The sequence below is a fragment of the Schistocerca gregaria genome, chromosome 7 (assembly GCF_023897955.1).
Source record: "Schistocerca gregaria isolate iqSchGreg1 chromosome 7, iqSchGreg1.2, whole genome shotgun sequence".
NCBI classification, from domain to species: Eukaryota; Metazoa; Arthropoda; class Insecta; order Orthoptera; family Acrididae; genus Schistocerca; species Schistocerca gregaria.
In genome coordinates, this window is record NC_064926.1 from 301413811 (window position 1) to 301428785 (window position 14975).

General features: G+C 42.6%; 1 protein-coding gene across 1 annotated transcript in view; it reads left to right on the forward strand.

Moving 5' to 3' along the window:
- The window catches only part of LOC126282044 (ionotropic receptor 93a), a 139084-nt gene that overhangs the window by 35446 nt on the left and 88663 nt on the right, over positions 1-14975 (forward strand). Inside the window, exon 5 of the mRNA XM_049981461.1 lies at positions 13648-13990. Coding sequence (XP_049837418.1) covers positions 13648-13990 — 343 coding nt within the window. The remainder of the gene's footprint in view (positions 1-13647; positions 13991-14975) is intronic.

The window sequence follows — 14975 nt, forward strand, 5'->3', positions numbered from 1 at the left end:
CTAGTTTTCAGTTTTTGTTTTGTGTCCTCTAGATGGGCTCTGTACGTTAGGGATCGGTCGAGCTTCACTCCAAGGTACCGAGGATTGTCTTCATGTCTAATGGTCTGGTTATTCATGCAGATGTTCAGCTTTCTCTTGGCTGCTCTGTTATTGAGATGCATGTTTACACTTACTGTCTTGTCTGGATTTGGTTGGAGATGCCATTTGGTGTAGTATAGGTGCAGCAGGTTTAGGTCTTCGTTCAATTTCCGCTCTATTGTTTCAAAATATTTGCTTTGATAAGCTATTGCCATATCGTCCGCGTATATAAACTTACGGGACGCTGTTTCTGGGATATCCGCAGTGTACAAGTTAAACAATAAGGGGGCCAGTACCGAGCCCTGTGGGAGTCCGTTGTTGAGCGCTATGCATCTGCTGGTTCTGCCATTAAGAGTAACTCTAATTTTTCTTCCAGTTAGAATGTTCTTCATAAGATTATAGGTCTGGCTGCTCTGAGTTTTTCCGTCAGTTTATAAAGTAGGCCATCCCTCCACACTGTATCGTATGCTGAGGTTAGATCCAAAAGGACAACGCCAGTTTTCTTCTTATCCTGATAACCCTTTTCCATAAAGGTTGTGAGGGCAAGGACTTGATCACAACAATTTCTTTTAGACCTAAAACCTGCTTGCTCCTTTGGCAGGGAGGGTTCTATATCTGGGGAGAGTCTGGTCATCAGAATTCTCTCAAATAATTTATATACAGTGCATAAAAGAGAAATTGGTCTAAAATGTTTGGGGTTTTCTCCAGTCTTCCCTGGTTTCAGGACAGCGACTACCTTGGCTTCTTTCCATATAGAAGGTAGTTTGTTCTGCTTGATGCACTGAGAGAAGAGTTTTGCTAGCCAGTTTCTTCCTGCTGGTCCTAGATTTTTAAGGAATTCTGGTAGGATTCCATCTACTCCTGCTGCTTTGCCAGCTTTCACTCCTTTCAGTGCGTTATTGATGTCTTGAAACTCTACATCTTTTATCAGATCTGTGTTCTCTTGTTTGTTCTTCATTACCTCTTTTATCATATGATCGAAGTCCTTCTTTTCAGATGTTCTTAGATGGATTTTCGAGGTTTGTTTTATGTGCAGCGCTATCTGGGTGGGTGTCATTCTCGTCTGTGGTCTGTGTAGGGTTGTAGCTCCTCCCAATCTTCTTAGCAGACTCCAGCTCTTGCGGCTAGAATGGGTGAAATCCATGCTCTCCATAGTTTCCATCCATCTACACCTGCGTTCTTCGTTCATTGTTTGAACTTCGAAATAATAGATGACGATTGGTAAGTGACAATGGGCAGTCTAGTAATCGGGGCAGGTTTTTCGTGCGCCACCCAGTACCACTGTAATAATATTGTAGGAGTTCTCATATTCTCTTTACAAAATCTGACACCATACACTCGATTACAAATCGTGGGTTTCATTCGGTTGTAAGTTGGTCTGCCTTCCATTACATTGAACATGCTCTTTATCTTGTGCCAAAAAAAGACGGAAAATGGCCACCAGTGTGTGCCGTGCCGACGACCTTTCCATGTGTAACAACAACAAAATTATGCCCTTTTACAAGCACTTCTTCTGCTGTTTATCGAAATAGTGAAGTAAGCTGATACGCCGTTTTGTTACCTTGAAACGTCCCCTTTGAAAAATTTATACACGACTGTGCTTAAACTGACACACAATATTTTTTAGCGCAACGCAATCTGACTTTCAATAATCCCTACAAGAGAATGGCCCTGACTAACATTAGCCTATATGTTTCACAAATCACTTACCTCACAAAAATCTTCGTTACTCAAGCTACTGCAATACAGCGAGCGCCACTACTGCCAGCTAAATAAAAGATTCAAACTACTGGAGGCACAAACTACCGATAGGCATAGTTAGCAAATGAAAGATGTTAATACAGAACAAACAATGTATTTACCTTAATAGTCATAATATATATATCAGTACGTGACACCAATTCTTACAAATTTCAAAACTCCGCCATCTCTCTCCCCACGTCCACCACTGCTGGCGGCTCACCTCCAACTGCGCAACGATACCCGCTGTTAGCATCCAGCTGCCGCTGCCCGACACTACAATGGCAGACAACAATGCAAACCAGCCACAGACTGCACACGGCACAGCCAGTGATTTTCATACAGAGCGCTAGGCGTTACCAATAAAAAAACCAAAACAGCCTACTTAAAACCTGAAATGATGGATGTATTACATACCACGTAATTTTTATGTAATTTACGTAATTATAAAATACATTTTAGTTACCGGTCGTGGACACTGAACAGAATACGAAAAGAACCCGAAGTTCAGAGTTGAAAAAAGATTTGAAACAGATCTAGAGTGCGCGTGCGAAGCGAACGAAACGAACAACAACTCGATATTGAACTATGAACAGTCGGCAGTGGAATCGAGACGAGTGGCCACGCGAAGAACGACGAGTCCGGCCGAGCGAGACCGTGACCGAGACATACGGGAACGGGACCGAGGCTGGAAGGAGACCGGCCGACGTGCTCCTCGGGGAACGAGACCGACCGTTTCCCGTTCCCGGGAGCTATAAGTAGAAAGCCGAGACCTAAGTGAACTATGAAAGACCGTTCGTTAGAATTCGTTCCTCGGTCGTTCGGTTCATCTTGGTGAACCGTTCCTTTGGACCCGTATGTTCGCGAACGACCCAGCTCTAGTCCTGACCTGCGCTACACCAGCGTGATGCTTCCACATTCCTTGTCGCAGTTGAGTGTGCATTTAAGCACATTTTCTCCTGTATTTAAGCGTATGGCATCTACCCTCACCAGCCCCCTATGCTCGGCCTCCTTCACCTATAGTGCTACCAACTTACCTGCTCAGCCTCCACACTCACTGAACTGAGGCGTGACGTCTACGGTGCTACTGGTGCACGCTGGCAGACAATGTTATGCTATGGGCAACATCAGCAGGGCTCTGCCATGGTGCTCGTTGAACTAATCGAAGACACCACGACAGCGGTGGTCTATATAAACATAATTGCGAATCGGCTGCATTCTGTCGTGCTAGTTATCTTTCCTGCTGGCCATGGCATCTTTCTATAGGGTAGCTTGTTCTTATCACAGGACCAAAACTGTGCTGCAGTGGTTTCGAAGCTTGATCTCTTAAGCACCAAATTCGCTTGATATGAATTCGATGGATGACAGCTGGGATGCTATTAGGTGCCAGCTCCGCACCCACGAAACACAAGATTGTAATCTATGAGAACTGTAGTGACCTGTGGGTAGGTAGCGGATGCCTCATACCTCTGGAAACCTATCGAGGATCTGTCGAACCAGAGCTACATAGAATTGTTGCTGTATTGCGTTCCAGAGGTGGTCATAATGTTCTGTCTCATTGGATATATTTCACCACAGCACACCAAAGTAAATAAATAAACAGCTAAACTACAGTTGAACCGTAAGAGTGATTCCTGCAACAGATTTTTAGCTTTGCAGTTTGTCTTAAATAGGACCCCCAATATTTTACTGTATTACGTTGACAGCCTTGTTAAAAGCCAGTCATCTGTGGCAACACATTAACAAGGTTATTTTTTTAGTAGGATTAAAGAGAATTGCTATACTTTGTTATGGTTTCATGAGGAACAAAATCTCACTACCATCTGACAGAGAGAGCCACTGTCATTCCAGAAACTGAGATCTGAACAGTAATTGTACTGCTGACAATTCAATATGCTGCATCTATCGAGATCAACAGCGGCACAAGAGTCGATGGAAGCTACACCACTCTGGAGGATGTTGGAACGCAATGTATGACATCACCAGTAGCGCTGTAGGGCTGGCCATGATGTTCTATGTGGACCGTGACTCTTATGACTAAGTTTCTACAAAGGATGCAACGAAAATCTTTTGCAGCCTTGTCTTGGTACTGCCAGAGTTCTACTCTGCCACTCCCTTCACTGATATTACAGATGAATAATCTTTGGAATATCAGTGACTTCTTGTGCTGGTGCTGGTAATAGCTCGTATACAAGAGTGCTGGTACACACAGTTATACTCAGTAAATCACTCTGGAGTGAGTAGCATAGGGTATTTCACTTTGTACCAGATACAAGGTATTTGCTTGTTCCGTTCACGTATGGAGTGCAGGAAAAATAACTCCTTAATGCTAATGTGTGCACAGTAATTTGTCCAATAATGTTTTCACTGTATCTATTAGGACGATGTGTAAAGAGACTAGTGTGTTGTTAAAGTAGCTGACAAGAATTTCTCAGGTATTCATTCTGCCCGTTTTCTATTGGAAACGAGACTTTATACGTAGGAACGGGTGATGGAAATACATACACCTAAGAAAATAATCAAGATAAATTGTTCATTGCATCGATAATAACCTACAAAAACAAACACATACCATACTATGGACATTTCTTGACACACTGCAAGTGATTGGAAAGAATTATCAATATTAAATTAATTTTGAACATTAAAATAAACAAATAGTAATTGTGAGGTATACCCCTTAGGATAATGACATGCATGGTGTGGGGTAACAACATGCAAAACAAATATTGCATAAAAATGGACAATACACATTATTTTTATTAGTTTATTAATTACATATACTAACAATACATTAATGAACAAAATAATTATGTTCTGTAATAATTTATTGTAATCATTTTTAGTTTTTATAGGCATGAAAAGAGTTCATTTTCTTGTGTAGCAAACATCACACTTGTAATTTTTTGAACTGTTCCAGATGATACATTCTTCATGGCTGAATCTACTTCACGAAACACATATCTAAAATAGTTATCCATCTTACTCACACTCTCTACAAATTAAACAAACATCCTCTGAAAACGCCATTGGATCAGCATCAGCCATTTCATTGTCATCACAATTGACCTTTAATTCGAGATTTAGGTCATCCTGCTGCTTCTCTCATTTTCTAGTTTATTGTAAGGCGTCTGCTTCTTCTTTTAGCCTTTTTGAATTATAGAATTGTACATTTATCTTCTTCATCTTTAAGTTTTCTTTTCTTGTTTTCTTCAACTTTCTTTTTCATAGGTTCTTTTTTTTCCTTATTGAGAGCTCCAGTTGTAGTTGTTCCTTGTCTGAGATTGCTGCAAGGATCAGTGACTTTCCCTTACGCTTTCCATTAGCTCGTTTTGCCTGAGGAATAACTTTTTTTGGTTTTGGAATAGGTGATGTGTCAGATGAACTAACGTGCTTGACACCTGAACTTTTAGTTGATTTTGTTGAGGCCTCTTATACCAAAAGTGGAACCTCTTCTTCTGCTGCTGATTTCAGAAAACTGTTTTTGACTCCTTTCTGGAAAATCTGGTTTCTTTGTAGAAGCAACCACCTCATTTCCATTTTTGCATTCGGGAGGTCTTCAAGGCCAATGTCTCTGAAGGTCTCACATTGTTCTAAACGAATACATTAAAATTTGTCTCTCAAGGGCGAAATGCTACATACTTGAAGAGTCACGTGCCGATACCCTAAAAGTGAATTCAGTGGCTAACCTAAGCAGTAGTCGTGTCCTAGTTCAAATATCGAGACAAATCTACAATTAAACGGGAGGTTGCATCTAGGACCAGTAGTTGATATACAAAACATTACATTAAAGGAACTTGTAGTACGACCTAACATCTACCTACAGCTGACAAAAATTACATCAAACACATTTAAAATAAACCTCATTTGACTGCTGCCATAACACAACTTGAAAATGGCTGAACATGTGTGGCGCTTAATTTATAGGCCTGCCAGCAGGGTGCAGCAACAATCAGGAAAACTCCGTGTCATTTAGACTTTTTGATTCAGCCTGCATGTGACTGCATGCATGTATAAATTTCCCCGCCCTTCACTACTCCTTCAGTGGGCTCGGTATGTGATGATCACGGTTGAAAGCTGTCAAAAGCGCTGCTTAATGTCAGGAATTACCTTAAACCGACTCGACTGCAGAAGTGTCTTAGTAGTAAAGAATAAATGTATTAAAACTTCAAGCAAGATGCGGTATTCTTTCACGCATCCCAGTGTTTATGACACCATAGCTCTTGAACTATGTGCCGTAGAATGATGTATGAACGTAGGAATATTCAACGGCATATATGGATACAGTGCGAAATATGTTGTGAATAGAGTTAAAAGGAAAGAAGAAATAAATGTAAACTACGTGCACGATGCGGCAGTTTTTAATGCATCTGGTTGTTTATGACGTCACATCTCCTGAATTATGACAGGTAGTTGATCCTTATCTCCACAGCGATTGTCGCCTGACAATAAGGGATATGTGTACCAAGGTTGGCAGTAATTGGTTCGGAGGTTTTGGGAACAGGTGTGGAATATTCAGACATACATTTTTATAATGTGTATGGCTGTGGAACAGATAACAGTACATGTATTACACGATGATAAATACTATACAAAAACATTCCTTGTGAATCAGTCTATCTGTTAATTAACTGTATCAAAATCCGCACACTATTTCCTGTGATTAGAAACCACACACAGACAGAAAAAAGCGGCGTGAGACTAATTTAGCAACATTTGTAGATCAGGGATGTAAGAAACCGCCTTTTCAGTCATTTGAAATTCACTTATAACTGCCAAAAATCCGTAAATCATTCTTTTAAAAGTATTAGTGGTTTTGACAAGTGAAGTGCAATGCGTTTGACTGGGTACCACTGAAAAATTTGATGCGAGTGACGTGCAGAGCAGACACTGATTCAATACACTAGCTGTTCAGAAGTATCCGGACATCTAATATTGGAAATTAATATGATGGCTTGAACTCTGCTGGGAACAATTTCATTTAGGTATCTGAATGTCTATGGATGAATGGCAGACCATATTTCCTCAAAATCCGAAACCAAAAAAGATAGTGATGGACGTTCTGAGTTATTCGAAAGATGTTCCAGTGGGTTACAGAAGTGTTAGTGTCCACAAGCCGTTGCCTCATAGATGCTGCTTTGACAGGGTGCATTTTCATGTTGATACAAATAGTCACTGTCTCTGAGCTATTGCTCTACCTTACGCTGTGCACAATGCAGTAAAATGTAGTCATATCCTTCTGCAATTAGCGTTTCCTTAAGCTCAATAAGGACACCGAACCATAAACACTAAAAACACTCCAATACTGTAACGCTACCTCCTCTGTACTTCACTGTTAGCACTACACACGATGGCATTAACTTTCACCAGTTCCTAACCCTTCCATCGGGTTGCCACAGTGTATGAAGCTACTCCAAATAACTGTTTGTTTTCATCCAGCGGCCAGTGCCGTCTCCCTTTACACCATTTCAAGCATCACTTAGCACTGACTACAAAAATGCGGGGCCTATGAAGAGCTGCTCCCTACGCACAATAGCTGAACAGCTGGTGGCACTGAGCCCATGAGTGAGCCCTCTGATGTCATTGAGTTTTTTACAACCTGCTTCCACAATGCTCGACGGTCCCCGTTCGTAAGTAGACGAGGTCTGCGTGGCTTTTGCATTTACTCTTCACAATCACATCAACAACAGTCCACTTGGGCAGCTTTAGAAGGATTGAAATGTCCCTGATAGATTAGTTTCTCAGGTGACGTCCAGTAACTAGTCAACGTTCGAAGTCACCGAGTTCTCCTGAACAACCCATTCTAGTGCTACTGCTTTTCTACTGACGGCATAGTGTCTGGATGTATGTCTATTCGCTTCTTTGAAGCAACACTTGGCTTTGCCCATCTGACTTCCAGAATGGCTTCAATGATTTATGAAAAATGGTGGTGATTATGTATCTGAATGATGGTGTGGTTGTATGATTATTATCTGCAATCTGTTGTAGCCTAAACTACGTGTTGACTTTGGTTACGAGTCTCTTATCTGAAGCGTTGGGGGTAATCTGTACCTAAGTGATAAATGATATGGTGGGGTTGAAACGTCCCCTGTGAAAAATTACGAATGACAGTGCTCGAAGAACGCTTACGTTATTCATTTCCAAACAGCTAAAAAAACTCAATGTATTCAGTTTTCTGTTTACTTATTCTGATCATCACTAAACTGACACACAATATTTTTAGCGCAACGCAATCTGACTTTCAATAATCCCTACAAACGAATGGCCATGACTAACAATAACCTATACCTTTCATGTATCACTTACCTCACAAAAATCTTTGTTAGTCGAATTACTGCAAAACGGCGAGCGCCAGTACTGCCAGCTAAATAAAAGTTTGTAACTACTGAGGGCACTAACAACTGATAAGCATAGTTAGGAAATGAAAGATTTCGATAAAGAACAAACAATGTATTTATCTCAATAATGTTTAAAAGTCATCGTATATCATACACCTTTACAAATTTCCATTTTCTGGCGGACACACGTCCAGATCGTCCGCTTATAGTAACCTCTCAAAACTCTGGCATCTCTCTCTCAACATCCACCACTTCTGGCGGCTCACATATAACTGCCCAACACTACACAAGCGAATATTCCAACAATGCGTTTAACCAGGCACAGACTGCACACAGCGCAGTCAGCGATTTTCATACAGAGCAGTACGTGGTGTTACCTACATAAAAACCTAAACAGCGTACTTACAGGGTGAAGTGCAAGCCTTTCCATACAGGTTTTCAGACTTCTTCCTTATACACGTTGAGATGGATGGTTCGCCTAACAGGTCCCTAATTGAGTGTTTGGCGTGTACTGTTTGCGTCTGCTGTGATACGGAGGATTTTACTTTGCAATGATTGTAGCTTCTTCAGATGTGTGGTTGCTGCCACTGACTATACATCTGATCCGTACAGAATCGCTGGCGACGTAAATATCACCTGCAGCATAAGCTTCGTATCTACCGGCAATCTCCATCCTTTAGGAGGACTTAAAATTGACAAAAGACAACGCAACCCTTGCTTCTTGCTCCTATCCCACTTCTATAATAGTGAGTCATCTGGACGCAAATTCCGCGTGATATAGGAGTCCCAATATACTTTTCATCAGACAGTGTACGTATCAGATGTCCACTGAAAAATTTATCTAGATCTATATACATACTTCGAAAGCCACCCTGCGGCCCATAACGGAGGGCTCTGTGTACCACTATAATCATTTCCCTTCTTGTTTCACTCGCAAACAGAGCGAGAGAAAACAATTTTCTATACTGCTCTGTACGAGACCTAAATTCTCCTAGCTCGGCGGCCTTCGATTTATTCTGCACTAACGGACATTTTTCGACAGTTTGCACTAGCTGCCATTCGTCACACGAACTAGAAATTTCGTCTAAGACATCTTGTATCCTCCTACAGTCACTCAACGCTTCACCATCCGACACACAACGGAAACATCAGCAAACATCCTTATATTGCTGCTTATCCTATCTTCCAGATAAATCGTGTATATAAAAAATTACAGCGGTCCTATCACACTTCCCTGGCGCACACCTATCAATACTCTTTGCCGCTGATGAATACTCGTCGTCGAGGACAACTTAATGGGTTCTATTACTTAAGAAGTCATCGAACCACTTACTTATTATATTCGAGCAGAGAATCTGTTCAAGAATTCTGCAGTAAAACGATGTTAAGGATATTGGTCTGTAATTCTGCAGGTCCGTCCTCTCACCCTGCAGGTGCGTCCTGCGCTCTCTTCCAGTCGCTTGGAGCTTGCTTCGGACGAAAGATTCGGGATAAATGCAAACTGAGTAAGGAACCAGTGCTGTAGAGTACTCTTTATGAAACCAAATTAGGGTTCCATCCGGACTCTTTCAGTTGTTTCTCTGTGCCAGGGACGCCTATTACTACGTCCTCCATACAGGCGTCTCTGCGATGGTCAAACTAAAGGATGTTTCTACAATTCTCCTGCATGAACGTAAAATTTAGATTTCTGCTTTTCTTTAGCTATCTTCTTCTGCCACACCACACTAACTGACGAGTAACTGGAGAGGAAAAATGTTTCGAATGGCTCTGAGCACTATGGGACTTAACTTCTGTGGTCATCAGTCCCCTAGAACTTTAAACCTAACTAACCTATGGACATCACACACATCCATGCCCGAGGCAGGATTCGAACCTGTGACCATAGCTAACTGGAGAAAAGCCTTAGACCTTCTTAGCGATTCAGCCGAAGAAGCCCATACAAAATAGTTAGATCCATGCCTTGTACTAATATAAGGGCCACGCACTATAGTGTTAAGACGAAGACTTTATTTTTTATTTTAAGTCTTAATGCGACAGTCAGAAAGCTGTAATTTAAATAGCCTCTGCATTAATGCGACCCTGCATGGAACTCGTTTATCCGGGAGCTTAGGAGAAGATTCTACTGTATTAGGCTGTTCCAGTTTGAATATCTGCTCGCCAGCAACCGCGCTGGTGGGCAGGACTGAGGATACAGCTGAGGCATTGAGGTAGCGCCCGCGACAGTACAAGTCTTGTTATCATACCCCCCCCCCCCCCCCCCTCCGACAGGGGTGGGCAAATACTTTACGCATGCATGCGCAGAATGCATGCAGTATGCCTTTCTGGCAGGTAACCTGTACTAGCTGCACCGGGAGGTGCTAGATTCACATCAGGAACACTTCTTGGTGACGTCACTGTGACGTATCCATGCCAAGTTCCGACTGTCGGGGACTTCTATCGACTTTCGTGGTCGTATTGAATTCTGAGTAGTGGAAGAAGCCACATTTGATACGTACTAAACTATTTCGATATACTATGAATATGCTCCCCTCCATCCGAAGAGGCCTCGAAAGGCCCAATAGTACCGACCGACCGCCGTGTCATCCTCAGCACCTGGTGCGGATACGGAGCGGCATGTGGTCAGCACACAGCTCTCTCGGTCGTTAGCAGCTTTCGTGATCGGTGGCGCTGCTCCCCAATCAAGTAGCTCTTCAATTGGCCTCACAAGGTCTGAGTGTACCCCACTTGCCAACAGCGCTCGGCAGCCCCGCATCGTCACCCACCCAAGAGCTAGCCAAGCCCTGCAACGCTTAACTTCGGTGATCTGACCAGAGCCGGTGTTGCCATAGTGATAAGGCCGTTGGCACCCTATGAATATAGGCTGCTTTAAATGCGCATTGCTGTTAGTATGATTCGTTGTAATTGAATATAAGTTGAAAATGTAATGGCAGATGACGTCTTCGGAGTGTTCAAGTTTAACGTTAAGTGACACACTGCAAGAGCCTACGATCGTGTAGTGGTTTGAGTGTCGGGATACGAAAATGAATCTAGGTGGTGCGTTGGTTTGCGTTTTGCTACATTTAAATTTTTTGCCTTCGCTTTTTTAGATGGTTCTGAGATATTGTCAATTTAAGAAAGTATGTTCTATAATATTTGATGCTGTGTACAGATAAGAACGCTCTGTCTCAGGAGTGAGATGTAATTGTCAATAATTTAGGTTATGCATGGAACACGCAAATGTCAGTAAATGTTCGAAATACGTTGATCATCGGGTAAAACAATGTAAGTACTACTCAGATTAAAAAACGCATAAAAGACTGATATATTTGAAAAGTAATTAAAAGGTAACTTAGTCCTAGACGTCTATGAAGTATAAAAGAAAATTTACAAGCTAGTTATTTAGGAGATCTCTTTTCCAAACAAGAATATCTTACAGGAATGTAGCTGCATTTGTTTTTCCTCGTTGTTTAGTTACTTTCAAAAATACAGACGAAGGAGTTCATTATCACCGCAGTGAAATGTAATTTTTCGCACAAATTAGAACACACTTCACGCAACGAACACACTTTTACCATTGGGGAAGTTCCCAGCTAAGTACTTTTTGTAGTACATAATTAAAAAAAACTTTGTGTTCTGCCTTACGGCAGGTATCGTCATGGAGGAAGCCTCGTCAGAGGCATGAGCGTCTAGGGAAGTGACTCCAGTGGTGGTTTCCCGTTCCCTTCCACTGATGACGATGAAATGATAATGAGGACAACACAACACCCAGTGCCCGAGCGGAGATAATCTCTGACCCATCCAAGAAACGAACCGGGGCCCTTTGGCGTGACAGACCGGCGCGCTGACCACTCAGCTATCGGGGCGGACAGTACACACTAACGGTATGTAAAAAACGAGTATGAAGTTGGCAAGTTCCCACTTCCAGAGAAAGAAAAGGCAAGAATAGTTTCCAAAATTGCAATGGATGTACCAACTGAATATATGACTTGCTGCTCTTATTCGTGAGCAAGACACCATAGTCACAACCATACTCCATATTAACAATCTTTTTACGGTTCGAGGAGAGTGTTATTGTAATACTACATTTATTATTCTGGCGTGCAAAGGACGTATAATTTTGTATATGCAGCTAGACAAAATTTATTATTCTGGCTTGCAAAGCATGTATAATTTTGTATATGTAGCTAGTCAAAATTACATTACGTATATGGGCCTCAAATGAATAAACACATAAATTAAAACGAGGTCAAATCGAATAAGATGAGGGAAGATATGACATATCCATTGGCATGCAGTCAATAAATCCGTTTAATTTTTCGAACACTAATGAGGCACACACACACAATGGTTGGGTATTTGCAAGCCATTTCTGAAAACAATCTAACTTTTTTATTTCAGAATAACAACAGTTTTGATTGCGAAATTAATTAATGTCAGTGACGCGTTTCACCCTTTTGGGGCATGATCGGTTTTGTAAAAATAGCTGGATATAAAACGCATCCGTCATCAATCCATATAAAGTGGAATATGCACGTAACAGCAACCGAATATGTAATTTATCCGTCCTAAAACGTGAACGTTGTTATCCACACATTACTTTCATGCATAGAAATAATTAGGTACTGGAGACAGCAATGAGCCACATTGGTTCAAATGGCTCTAAGCACTATGGGACTTAACTTCTGAGGTCATCAGTCCCCTAGAACTTAGAACTACTTAAACCTAACTAACCTAAGGACATCACACACATCCACGCCTGAGGCAGGATTCGAGCCTGCGACTGTAGTGATCACGTGGTTCGAGACTGAAGCGCCTAGAACCGCTCGGCCACTGCGGCAGGCTAATGTGACTGCATACCGGCGCACATTTTGTGTGTTTCTGAGAAGACGTCTTTTGTTTTCTAGGTACTGCTGTACGTTTATGTAATCGTTTCACGATGAACAAATCATTTCCTTATTTTTCACTGCGTGTGGCTGGGCATCTGTATTGTTTCCAATCCTCTTAATAACAGTGTAAACAGCAAAGGACATCACACACATGCACGCCTGAGGCAGGATTCGAATCTGTGTCCGTAGCGATCGCGTGGCGTGGTTCCAGTCTGTAGCGCCTAGAACCGCTCGGCCACTCCGGTCGGCAATGAGCCTCATTATTTCAGATCGATAGTGCCTACTAGCAAGGGAAATCATGAGACTCAGGGTTACTGCTGTGATACCTCTTTGTAAACGCAAGATGGATGACCGTTCTACAGGGGACTCGCCGCGCTCAGTCTCGATACGACCACGAAATTAGATAGACGTTCCAGATGGTCAAAACTGCACATGTACACGTCATAGTGGCGTCACGGAGAAGCGCTACCGAGGTGAATCTAGCGTCTTAAGCTGCACCCGCCTGCGAGGGAGGTCCCCGGTGTCCTAGTCCCCTGGGGCAAGGTTGGCTCAACCTGTCCATTGGTTTTTGTGAGAAACTGCTGCTGGTGAAGGGTGCCTAACGGAACCGTCCCGGCGTGTGACAGCAGGTGGACGTGGCGGTCGGCTACCTGCCGCAGTTCTCGCAGCACGCCAAGCTGGTGCAGCACTCGGAGAGCCTGGCCGAGGCGCCCTGGGTGTTCCTGATGAAGCGGCCGCTGGTGTCGGCGTCGGGCACGGGCCTGCTGGCGCCGTTCGACGCCACCGTCTGGTACCTGGTGCTGGCCTCCGTGGTGCTGATGGGGCCCGCCATCTACTTCATCATCCTGGTGCGCGTGCGCCTCTGCGCCGGCTCGGCGCGCCTCACGCGCATCTTCCCGCTCAGCTCTTGCGTCTGGTTCGTCTACGGCGCCCTCATGAAGCAGGGCTCCACCCTGATGCCTGTCACAGGTACTGCCGCTCGCTACTCTCTCCTACACCTTACAACTAGCTACTCCGAACTGTTCTATTCCTTAACCCTTTCACTTGCCTCCTATACTTAATAACTTCACTGTGTTCTCAGTAAACCTTCTTACTAGTTCTAGACCTGCATAGAGAGCAAGTGGCCACTGGTGATATCGGCACTGAGGGCGAAGGATGCAATGTTTTACCTGTCTTGTGTTCGCTGTGGCTGGAGCTGTGTACATGGTACTGTTGTAAACCAATTTTAGCGCTCCCATTATCTGCTCCGGGGCAGGTAGAAAAACAGTAGGTCTTGATACACTTCAGTACACCCTTTGTCGGTTCATTTTATGAAATTTGACACCGATAAAAGAATCATGTAGTACCTCAGTCTGCGGCCATAATTTACGTAATAGATTATCACACTAATTTTAATTCACTACATTTTGATTGATGGGGCATTTAAGAGTCCGTTCTCCTCAGTCAGCCTATAAAATAAGCGAAAAATGAATGAAGCAATCAACGTAAATCCTTTTGCTCATTTTTTACTGACTCTTGGACAATATTTTACGATTTTCTTAAGAAATTCAGTCATCATTATGCCCCCACTCCGAGGAGCTAAAGTTGCTCTGCCCAAACAGACACGTGTCCATAACAGAAGTCCTGCGGTCTACAAATATTATCAGAAATAAAAAAAAATCAATCATTTTCTTAATGTATAGGACGTTGTAAAGTTATAGCACAGTTGTTTGAAATTTTAAAAATTTAATAGAGTGATGGAAATAAGGATATAGTTTTGTCGCGTTTTTTTGGTCACGTTTTTTGCAGTAACCAATTAAAAAATGAAAATAAAAATAATCAGCCTATCACACCTTCTGGACAACTTCAAAAATATGTTTTCATTAGTATGCTCACAGTCCATTCTGTCAGTCAGCTTGGTACATGCTGGATCACTTTGTCTAGCCAACGGGACCCGCCAGGGTAGCCGAGAATG